A 12506-nucleotide genomic window follows, 5' to 3' on the forward strand; every position below is an offset into this window, starting at 1 on the left:
AGCTTTCTTGTTTTTAATTAGCCAAGATTTCATAGGAAACGAATTTAAAATCGATCTACATATAGTTACTGAAACAGATATTAACAGAACGTGCGAGTATATAGAACAGCTAAATCGTATTAAAACTGGTTTTTATCAAAGCATTGTCACCGCTAATTAAATGGAAATGATATAAGATCTTAGAAAAATTAAATATTTACGATGAATAAGGATGAATGTACGTATTTATGATGCTATATAAAGGTGCGATTTGATTGTCTGTCTATTCAGTTGTTGAAAACACACTCGAAGTTAAAGAAGCACTGAAGGTCAGCAAAGATTATAAGTAGAGCAAAAATGATGAATTTCTGGAGCATCATTGTGGTATTTTCTGTCTGGGCAGCTTTTCAGGTACGTTAGGTCCTACAAAATATATCACAAAAAAAAACTAATCTAATGTTTAATACCTAATAGCTGGCAGAGTCGCAAATTCAAAATGATTACCGTCCTAACAGCCTCAGATTCTCCGACGAATTAGCGGACATATCCCAATAGAATAATTGACTCTTCAAAAGAAGGTTCGAGTTCATTTGCGCAAGGAGTTAATTTGGAGGACACTTCGGACACGCAAGAGCATTTGAGTTTAAGTGAAAGGCGTGAAGAATTATATCTGATGAATGAGTATTTGAAAAATTTCGTGAGTAAAACACGTGACGTCTTGAATAAACTTATCCTTGAACTCGAAGCATTAACCGAGAAGAGTGACGATGTTAAAGCGAGACTAAGTGAATTAAAAGCTATTCTAACTCTACTTGACATAGAATCCGATGACTTACAAAAAGCCTCCCAAATTGTCACTAAACTGAAACATGAGCTTGATGAACCTGTAATGGAGCCACCGAGGTGGTCGCCTGCACTCGACAAAGTTGGTTGGATGGACATGCACAACGAGCTGTGAAATGAAATGTTTGCAACTACCGATAAATGTGCCGAAGCATTCAATAAATTTTGGCTACGCTGACGCCGTGGGAGCGGACTGACGGCCGCAACTGTTGATCAGTTTATAATAAAATTGTCTCATTTCACGGTATACTGATTGCTAGAAATTTTTGGAACTTTGTTTACGTAAACGGTGTTGAGTTAGATGTGTTAGGTTTTCCAGAATCAGTTTTTGAATAGTCCTCTAGTGTGCCAAATATTAGGTGGTTATTTTAAGTGTTTGGTAAACACATTATTCATAGGGTATGTCTCTACGGCATCTCTTTGAAGCAAACACGATGAATTTCATGCACCGTTACTTTAACCTTTCGATGTTATCATACTGTGTGCAAAAAATAATAAGCATTTTTAACTTAAATTTCGCCCGAAATTTATTCGTCGAAATATTTTTTTTTCTAGGTTGTGATCATGTTTTCTTGTGACATCAAAACATATATTTTCGTAAAAAGTACAAAATTCAGTCACACTTACAGAATTATTTCCTAATATCTAATAGATACTTATGATTTTCTTGAATATTTGGCTTCCGGTAGGTCCCTTTTAAGTCTCCAACAATAGTATGCTAGCATTCCTGGACTGGAGTCCTTGATAACGCTTCTCCCTTAAGGAAATGTCTTGATGGAACCTCTCACCTTGTTCGTCGCTCACAGTACGCAAATTTGCCGGAAAGAAATCCAGATGAGAGTCCGGCATATGTATATTCAAGGATATATTACACCCCAAAGCTTTAAATGATATCATTAGTTCATTTATTAAATCTTTGCAACTTTCCGCTTTATGGTTACCTAGAAAATTTTGCACAACATTCACAAAACATTTCCAGGTGAGTTTTTCTTGATCATTTTCTTGACCTTCAAAGCTCTTATCCTTCATCAATTGCCGTTTTTGTGGGCCTACATATATTTCCTGTTTGATTTTCGCCTCGCTGAGTTTAAGGAATTTCTCTTTTAGATATAAAAATCCATCTCCATCTTTAGGCATAGCTTTTACAAAATTTTTTATCAGGCCAAGCTTTATGTGCAACGGTGGTAAAAGTATGTCATCAGGGTTCACTAGAGGATTATTTTTAACATTTTTATGGCCTGGAGTTAGTGATTCACGCTTGGACCACACTTTCTTTGTATAGTGACTTTTTCTGTCTCTACTGTCCCATCTCTCATATTTTCGTAAGTCTCTTTCTTATTAGAACCATGAGCTATCGGCACTGAAAGAAGTTTCCGTTATGCAGTAACACTGCTTTCAAACTAGTTTTTGAAGAGTCAATAAACAGTCGCCAGTGACTTGGATCATATTCGAAATTTAATAAATTCATCACAAAAGGAACGTTATTACAATAGACTAAATCACCTCCTTCAGAAAAGTAAAGTTTTATTTCATCGACACGACGTCGAAAATAAGAAATCCTTGCACCACGAGAAAGTAAATTCCAGTCGTTTAATCTAGACCCCAAACGCTCAGCATGTTTTTTAGACATATTTAAATCACGCACTAAATCGTTTAAATCATGTTGTGTCAATAAGTGCGGTCCTTTTGAAGTTGACGGTTCATAACTTGAGTCACTACCATCAGATACCTTATTATGCTGACTGAGAACTAATTCCGGACTCGAATTCTCACTTTTTGATCGATTTGGAGGAATTGGCACAGGCAGATCGGCACTATGTAGGAAGGGTCTCTTGGTCGAAGACAAGTTTGAATACTGGATAGTGTGTTTGGATTTGGTAGTAATACCTTTTGTTTGAGTCAAACAAAAATAACAATCACTTGCATGATCCTTTGGTTCCGTCCAAATCATTGGTATAGCAAATGACAAATGTCTAGGTTCTTGTTTAGCCCAACCTAAAATGAGCCTCAGACACGTTACACAACATTTATGTGGAACCCAGGATATGTCTTGATTCCTCACAGGAAAACCAAAATAGTCTAAATAATGATGTGAAACTTCGACGCTGAGATGTAAAAGTTAATTCTCCACACACATAACAAAAATTGTCCGGGTTGTTCAAACACTTTCGAGGCATATTTACGATCTAGCTAATGTAAATAAAATGTAATTTAGCAAACACAATAGTTACACAGTTGACTAAATGTAGTTATGTAAACAAAGAAACGTATATGAGATCAGAAATGAATATGTAGCTGTCACAAGCAAACTGGATGTGATGGAAACAAAACTGTTACAACAAAAATAAAAATCATAACAAAGTTCATGTGACAAAAACAGTGTTTATCAGTGTAATCGTTTCAGTGCATTCTCGTTGACGTCGGTGATTCGATCATTGTTTTGGCAACTGGATCGCGCTGTAAAATTATAGAGCGCTTATAGCTACACTCGTTGATTTTCCTACTGTGAAGACAAATGTCTATCACGGAGGTTTCCGTGACCAAAATCCTCAATCTTTCTTTCGAAACAGTGAACTTTAAAGACGAACCAGCCTTGAAGCTGGCGAAAACTGTCCTATCAACTAGAAAGGAGATGACCACAATTTTCTGGGTTTCTACGTTGGTTAACTGCAAATTTTTTTTGGTTTATTTTATTTGTCACAGGGTTACAAGAAGCTGAATTATAGAGAAGACGATCCCATTACTTCGCCGTCGCAACCGTCAAATCGTTTCATTTGACTACGAAGAAAATTTAGCTGCATTTGACTTCATTTTAAAGAAATCTTAAAAAATCTTAATCAGCTGAAATTTGAGTCGACGATTTGGACCACATATGAATTGTTTGAAACTTCAGCAACAACTCATCATATGGACATCCTCACACCCTCATAAGTAGTACTCCGACCTGGTTTTTAACTACTCACAGCTATTACAGCCAAGATTTCATAGGAAACGAATTTAAAATCGATCTATATATAGGTACTGATACAGATATTAACAGAATGTGCGAGCATATAGAACAGCTAAATCGTAACAAAACTGGTTTTTGTCACCGCTAATTAATGGAAAGACCTTAGAAAAACTAAATATTTACGATGAATAAGGATGAATGTACGTACTTATGATACTATATAAAGGTGCGCATTGATTGTATGTCTATTCAGTGGTTGAAAAAATAAGTAAAGCAAAAATGCTGTATTTCTGGGACATTTTTGTGGTATTTTTTGCCTGCGTAGCTTTTCAGGTACGTTAGGTCCTACAAAATTATACCACAAAAAAAAACTAATGCAATGTTTAATACCTAATAGCTCGCAGAGTCGCGAATTCAGAATGATTACCATCCTTACAGCCTTAGCGCCTCCGACGAATTATCGGACATATTCAATAGTATAATTGACTCCTCAAAAGATGGTTCAAGTTCATTTGTGCACGGAATTAATTTGGAGGATACTTCGGCTTCTTATCCAGAGGAGACGCAAGTGGATACCTTACAGTACATGGGGCATTCAATAGAAACTGAATCAACCGAATCTAGTGTGGGCAGCAGCACTCCAAGCGCAAGAACGTCGAAGATGCGTTTGAGCTTAAGTGAAAGGCGTGAAGCATTATATCTATTTACGGACATTCTGACGATTGTGTATTCGAAAGATTACGTTGGTAAAACGCGTGACGTCTTGAATAAACTTATCCTTGAACTCGAAGCACTAACCGCGAAGAGTGACGATGTTAAAGAGAGACTAACTGAACTAAAGGGTACTCTCACAGAACTGGATGGTTTTGACATAGAATCCGATGACTTACAAGAAGCCTCCGATATTATCAGTGATCTGCGGGGCGAGCTTTATGAGCCTATAAATGAGCCACCAGAAGTGGTTGTCGCACTCAGAAAAGTTGGTTGGATAGATGTGGGTAACGAGCTGTCCGAGGAAATGGTTGTAATTACCCATAAATTTGTCACAGCATTCAATCAGTTTGTGGCTACACTAACGCCGTGGGAGCGACTGACGGAAGCCGACTTAGTCGATCTGAACAAACGGTTTAACGACAACACAATTGTTGACCAATGGGATTTGTTCAACGAGTTTTGGACATATTTCGAGTAATTTACAATTACTGCTGACATGATACGAACTTATGTACCCAGATCTGTCTTATTCTATACTTAATAACATTATATATTGACTAACCTCTATACAATTTTTTATATATATAACACTTTAATAAAATCTTTGAACTTTAACTTTGCAATGAAAATGACTTACATCTAATTAATTTTTAATTGCCCACGAATGAATAGTATATGATTAATGGATATTTCTGCAGCTCATCTGTTTGCTTCAACAACTATCATATGCTTCATATGTAAATATCTCAGTTTGTAATAAAATTGTCTCATTTCACGGTATACTGACGCCAAATATTAGGTGGTTATATTAAATGTTTAGTAAACACATTATTTATAAAGACATACCCTACGGCACATCTTTGAAGCAAACACGATGAATTTCAAGCGCCATGACTTTAACCTTTTCGATGTTATCATGCAAGTGGGAAAAATATAGTTAGACTTTTTAATTCAAATTTCGCGCGAAAACTTATTCGTCGATATATGTTTTTTCTAGGTTGGTATGACTGTCAGATACATACGTATGTATGTGCCAAATGTCACCTCAAAATAATTAGTGTTTAGTATTCGTTTGTCTTTCTGAAGTACACAAGGTGGAATCGGAAACTTTTACGATGACTAAAATTATTCAAACAAGAAGTTCCATTAAATTTTGTGTGCGGAATCAAATTTCTTGTTGGAAAAGGTTCAGAATGTTGGAAATGACCTTCGGTGATAATTGTTTGTCGCGAGCAAATGTTTTTGATTATTACGATTAACAGTCAGAGATGTTACTGGCATCATTGTTATATCAGAGGGATCAGTGAAAACCATTTTGAAAGATCATTTGAACTACGCAAATTGAAACCACGATTGCTTCCAAACTCACTACATTTTTTCGAAAAACAGCGTCGCTTTAACTTCGGTGAAACAATGTTTTCCGACTACCAGGATGTCATTGAACTTATTATGGCTGGCGATGAGTCTTGAATCTATGCTTAAGACCGGGAAACAGACGATACAACTATGAATATCGTTTCATAGTTGAACCGATGCCGAAACAAACACGTCAATACAGGTCAAAAATAAAGGCTATGTTGACAGTTTTCATCGATTATCGAGGTGTGGTGAATTCCTTCCGACCGATCCGATTCTGGCTATTTACCAGACTGAAACGACTGCTCCTGGGAAACCGTTTTGAGACAGTTAAAGATATTAAACGTGAATTGCTTCGCGCTATGAACGATATTCTGGAAATTGGCTTTAACAAGCGTTTCGAGGATTGAAAAAACTTTGGCAAAAGTGTATTTTTGCCAAGGAAATTAACTTTGAGATGGCCCACGTAAGTTTTAAAGAAAAAATTAAGAATTTTAAAATCATAAACAAACTCTTACTATTTTTTGCTCATAGCAGCATATCTCATATAGGACAAGTGTTCAATGACTTTACGGCCTTCACTGACTACTTTACACAATGCAATACAATGCTGTTGAACCTTATAGCAAGCCATTCATCACGAAACCGAGAAAAGAAGTTAACACGATTGGTTTTGGTTTTTTTCCTTATATTTAAATTTCATATATAGTATTAAAATATAGTAAGGATACGGAGCCCGGTTATCTGGTAAGAAAACCACGTATTGCGTATGCTCGGGTTTGCGTATTCTCGGTAGGCGGTTGATTGCTAAAAGAGGTCCTGATCGTGCCGACTATATCTTTTGTTGGTCGGTGAAGAGTGCTGTGTTTTCGTCATATATGGTAAAGGTATAGATGGTCCGCCTTGTGGAGTAGTATGTGAACTTTCAGAGCGGAGATCGAAATGAAATTATTTGCGATATTTTTTCCCTTACCTTGGCAATCTTCATAGCCAATACCAGTAAATAATTAAATTTTCCATGTATTTATAGTTTTTCTTAACCATAAAATTAAATTAGAATTTCTACCGTAAATATCAAAATGAGTAGCGAAAGTCACAGCACTATAAATTATCTTCACCTTGCCATTAAATATAAGTGTGGAAATAAAACCTCTTCATTATGGAACTCAAGGTGATAAGATTCATGGTTTTCGTCATTCTAGCCCTGCAGGTGGGCAAAAATATAAAGCCTAAGTGTGGCACGATATTTGTAATAGCAAAAAGGTCACGCCGGAGATCCCATCTTTATATATAAAAATTACGCTCACGTTCTTTGTCCGCGTTCGACTCATAAACTACTGAACCGGAAAGTTTAGCACACTGTCTCCAGTTCGAACCAACTTAGAATATAAGTTTTTAAAAAAATTCATAAATAAAAAATACAGTGAAAGCTCTGCATCCATTTAGCTCTATTAAGCGGACATCTCCGTTAACAGGACAGAAAGGCTGGTAATATATATATATATATATATATTTATTTATAAATGATCGGTATGACGAGCTGAGTCGGATTTGTCATGTCCATTCTTTCGTCCATCTGACTGCATATACTTGAACTAGAGCATCAGGTTTTGAGATATCAATATCCTCTTCTTCCAAAAGCAATTGCTCGTTTGTCAGAAGCCCCAAAACTGAACGATCGGAATCGGTTGTATGAGAGATTGCTATTGCATATAACTGCCATACAAACTCATTGATCAAAATCAAGTTAAGAATTTTCGGTGTTTTCGCTGCAACAGAAGTTAATGTTTTACATTATTTTTTTTTAAGTTGGCATCAGTTGCATTTGGTGATCGCGGAAATAAACTACTACCAAGAGATTATGTAGAACAACCAAGATGGATGCAAGGGACGACAGGGTAGGCAAGACATAAGTGACAGAAATCGACAATCATTCAATAGACCAAATATGCCATGTGCACTAAATAAAATGAAATTGTCTTTAATTGTCAATAAATAAAAAATTGTTTCATATTTCTGATTTAACAGCATGGACTTAGCGTTTTATCGCATTACTGAGTATTTTCATAAAATAAAAATTTTGTATTATTTGTGCTAAAAAGAGTTATTGTAGTTATTGTGGGAATTAATATACAAAGGAAATTGGTCCGATATGTACTTAACCTCACCACTCGATGGAACGATTAACGCCACTTATATATATAGTACACAACAGTTTGCTTAGTAGGAGAATGGTGACCATTAATATATATATTTTTATGGAGTCTCAGAAGTTTCTTTCTGGGTGTTACAAGCTTCCTTTAAGTCTAGCTTTTCTTCTTCAACTTTAATGACGAAGACCCCGCTTACGTGATTATAGTCAAGTTTACAACAGCCATTCGTTTCTTCCTCTTCCTCTGATTCCCCCGGCGGGTACGTTCGTCGAAAACTTTCAGAGCTGGAGCGTTCTCAGCCATTCGAGCGAAATGACCTTGCCATCGTAGCTGCTGTATTTTAATTCACTGAACTATGTCAATGTCGTCGTATATCTCATACAGCTCATCGTTCCAGAGAATGCCATATTCCACATGACCAACGCGCAAAAGCCATCGAAAACTCCCAACGTTGACGCATTAGATGTTGTCATCGTCCTTGCCTATGCACAATATACATTAAGTAGTAGGACGGAAATAATGAGTGACTTATGGAGTTTGGCTTTGCGAGGAGAACAAATTCATAAATCGCGGCACGAAGGCGCTTCTTTCCGTACTGTCAAAAGCAACTTTAAAATCCACGAAGATGTGGTGTGTAGATCTTTTTTTCACGGGTATTTCCCAAGATTTGACAGATGGTGAATATCTTATCAGGCTTACCCCACAATAGTTGGCGCCCTTTTTGCGGATTGAGGAGAACGCACTTAATTCCAATCGTTGGACATGCTTGCGTCCGACCATATTGTACAAAGAAGCTGATGCGTGCTCCTTATCTCAATCGGTCCCTGCCGTTTGTTGTTCTTCAGAAGGGTAATTGCTATTCGAACTTCTTCATAGTCGGGCAATGGAACGTCTGACAGAATGCCGGTGCAAGCCTTTTGAATGGTCTCTACGTCTGCATAACGTTTTCCTTTCATGGGCAAATGCAGTTTTCCGAAAAGGAAGAAGTCGCACGGTGCAATATCAGGTGAATATGGAGAGTGGTTAATGGTTAAAATGTGATTTTTGGTCAAATATTCGGTCACAAGCGTCGATCGATGAGACGGATTCTGAGCAATTTATGGTCGTCATTCAATTTGTGCGGAACAAACCGCACACTCACCTTTCGTAAGCCCAAATGTTCGGTCAAGTTGTGATAAATTGATCTTTTGGAGATGTTCAATTCCATTTCCATGAATTTCAATGATGATTTCGGCTGATTTTTGATAAATTCACGCACAGTTTCGATGGAATTTCCGGTAATCACTGATTTTGACCGGCCCACATGTTGATCGTCATTTATGTCCTCACGACCACTTTGAAAACGTTGAAACCACTGCTACGAGATACGCAATGATCGCCATAAACTTGTTTCATCAATTGAAAAGTTTCGGAAAAAGTTTTGGCAATTTTAAAACAAAATTTAATGTTGGCTCTTTGTTCACTTAAAACGCTATAGCTTCAATTCCAATCAATGAAACGTCATGAAATTCTCTTTGGACAATCGATAAAGATAGAAAGTTAAAGATTTTAACGCACCAGTCGACATATAGACGGAGCAAGATTCAAAAAGTCCTGTTTACTTTGGAAAACACCTTGTACAAGAGTATGCTCCGATCTTGAAACCTTTGGCTTAGCTTCTAGGGATTATAGAAATTTGTTCGTTAGTTTCTGAGATATCCAAATAAAATTTAACGCTTAGTGGATCTCTTTTGTACTTAGACCTACTATATATATTTTTAAGGAATCAAACATTTCCTAAAATAATTATTCCGATTTCTGAGCACAAAATACCATCATAATGGTGCTCGTAAACGAAAGCCTTTGTCAAAACACCTGTAAAAGAACGCCCCTCAGTATTTGTGAAAACAAAACATTACTAGATTTCCCGTTAGGGCATGTTAATTAAAATTACACACCTTAGCATGAAATGCTAATATTGAATAGGAATTTAAAAAACGATATAAAATGCTAATTAAAATTTCTAAAACGTCAGTGCTGCTTTATGTCATACCAATGAAAGTTTTAGGCGACTAACTGATGGCGCAGAGACATGCAGTAATGTGGCTTGTAGGCCTGCTTGTCATACAGGTTAGAATATAATATGAAAACACTATATATGAAGTAATTTAAATAATTTGTTGCCTTCTACAGATTGTTGTATCTCAACAACCAACTATAACCAAGTCCGATGGGAAAATCATATTAAATTTGGAATATGTCAACCAACCAGTCCTCCGATTTAACCCAATATATACGAATACATTTAAACCAGTCTCCTCGATAGTAGCAGAACCAGAACCACAACCGGAACAAACAACAGAACCAACACCAGAACCAGAACCGCAACCAGAACCAGAACCACAACCAGAACCAACAACAGAACCAACACCAGAATCAGAACCGCAACCAGAACCAGACACAACACCAGAACCAGGGTCAACACCAAAACCAAAGCGAAATCCAAAACCAGAACTAGAAGAAATAACAACCGAAAATTTGTACAAACTATTACAGTTTTTCAAAAATATCGTGTAATTGATGCCAAAAAGTCTTTCAGAATTAAGATTGGACAATGAAATTTAGGAATACATAATAAATTATACTTTTTTTCAATTTACAATATACTAGTTAACGGATATGAGGTTGCATGAATGAACTTGAATTTCGCAAACAATGTTATGTGATACTCGTACCAAATAAAATCGTTTTTCAGTTTAGAAACTATATGTTATAGTGTTACGATATCGACAATTTCAATAAAAAAGCAGCTTCGTAAGGAAGAAAGAGCGTGTTCGCTTACATTATATACACACAGACGGATAGACAACTTTATACCCTCCGACTTAGTGCGCGGTATTAAACCCAGTCTGACATATACGATCTGCGCCGAATACGCATAGGTTACGAAAAAGCTGAAATCGGTTTATGATTATCAAATATTAAAGGATGTGAGAACATCACCTGTAATTATACAGGTAATCTCCACTAGAGACCGAATCGGCGCCTTGTTGACCAACAAATGGAATCAGTTGCAAGCGACTCATCTAACGATTTTTGTTTTCGAGAATTTTAAAAGGCAAAAAGTGCCGCAAGTTCCTATGCAGAAGTTGAAATCGTGCTCAAATAATCTAAAGTTTCCAACTAAAGCGAGAGAGGATTTCATTCTAAGAAATGGTACGAAGTACAGGTTCCCGGCAAACTATATATAAATGTCGATCAAGGTTTTCTGACACTGAAATGCTTGTGTTGCCATTTCATTCACATTCATGTACCTGTCTCCTCACCAGAACTGTCAACAAAAAAATTAATTATAAGCGGTTTGTTTGACAAGAGTCTTGTCACGGCTTCAAAAAAATTATTGTCTTTCTTAAAAATATTCTTTGAAATGCTAAAAATGATCTGAGAAATATTTTTGGAGATACAACCTTGAAAGTTTCGCGCTCGGGGTCAACTGATAGTCACTAAAAGATCTAAATGTATTTTTCTCGAGATTGTGTTTCCAAAGTCAGTTCTCAAGATTTCTCGCAAAATACTCGGCCGATCTTAATGAAACTTTACACAGGTCTTAGATAGAGATATAATTTATAAGGTCTTGCGAAGATTTTTTTATTTAATTACGACTATTTAAAACCAAAAAAAGAAAAAAAAAAAATATATATATACATATGTATAACGAGAAATTTTACCAAAATTTCCATTTTTTTAAAACGTTTGCCAAAAATACAATTTTCTCTTTTTTATTTTCCTCCTTTCAATAAATATTTTATGGTCCTAATTAAAATACTTTTTTTTTCTTTTTCTTCATATGATCCTGTAAGAAGCTTTACTGTGGCACCTTTTCTCCGAGGAACCGACAATGACGTCAGACTTATGATGTTGAAAATGAGAAATGATAAGTCTTTAACAGCAAGAGAAGCGTCTAAGCAATTTAATAAAAACGTGAGTCAGTGGACAGCTATTGGTTCCAATCCCACCAAGTGCTCTTCCAGCTCTCCACTGGCTCACGTTTTTATTTTCGCATCTGTGAAATAAAATAAGACTGTGAAATGCTAAGACTCGGTTACAAGGGAATATATAACGTGGAGTTTAGTCTTTTCTCATAAACTATGTCTAACCGTCAGATAGAAAGAAATATAGTTGGCGCAGACCGAGCGATTAACTTCAAGGACATCATGTAAAGCAAATCATGAAGCAAGAAGAAGGTTGGAGGTGCTTACGTGGTGGCACCTTGGACCATTTCACAAGGTTGATAGTATTATACGAAAGGAAAATTATTTATTTTCCTCCCTTTTTTTAAATAGTGCTTAACTTTCAAAGGAAATGCTTTTTCAACAAGATGGGGACCATAAGCACTATGCAAAAAAAATTTTTTTTTTTCGTTTGGTACTCGAAAAAATACGTTCCTAGATACCTCTTAGAAAGCCTCTCCAAGCATGAGTTCTAAATTGTAACGGGAAGGTCCTCCTTCTTACAGTTTTCTATCTTTTCTT

General features: G+C 36.3%; 3 protein-coding genes across 3 annotated transcripts in view; all 3 read left to right on the forward strand.

The window, feature by feature from the left end:
* Positions 1 to 12506, forward strand: part of LOC115066582 (uncharacterized) — a 70524-nt gene that overhangs the window by 27523 nt on the left and 30495 nt on the right. The gene's annotated exons all lie outside the window — the stretch shown is intronic.
* Positions 3232 to 5055, forward strand: LOC125779423 (uncharacterized). Its single transcript, XM_049460789.1, has 2 exons — positions 3232 to 4105; positions 4170 to 5055. The coding sequence occupies exons 1-2, from the start codon at positions 4052 to 4054 to the stop codon at positions 4962 to 4964; spliced, it is 849 nt and encodes a 282-aa protein (XP_049316746.1). The 5' UTR covers positions 3232 to 4051; the 3' UTR covers positions 4965 to 5055.
* Positions 10005 to 10799, forward strand: LOC105232475 (protein TsetseEP). Its single transcript, XM_019992439.2, has 2 exons — positions 10005 to 10104; positions 10168 to 10799. The coding sequence occupies exons 1-2, from the start codon at positions 10054 to 10056 to the stop codon at positions 10549 to 10551; spliced, it is 435 nt and encodes a 144-aa protein (XP_019847998.2). The 5' UTR covers positions 10005 to 10053; the 3' UTR covers positions 10552 to 10799.

Source organism: Bactrocera dorsalis, chromosome 1, assembly GCF_023373825.1.
Source record: "Bactrocera dorsalis isolate Fly_Bdor chromosome 1, ASM2337382v1, whole genome shotgun sequence".
NCBI classification, from domain to species: Eukaryota; Metazoa; Arthropoda; class Insecta; order Diptera; family Tephritidae; genus Bactrocera; species Bactrocera dorsalis.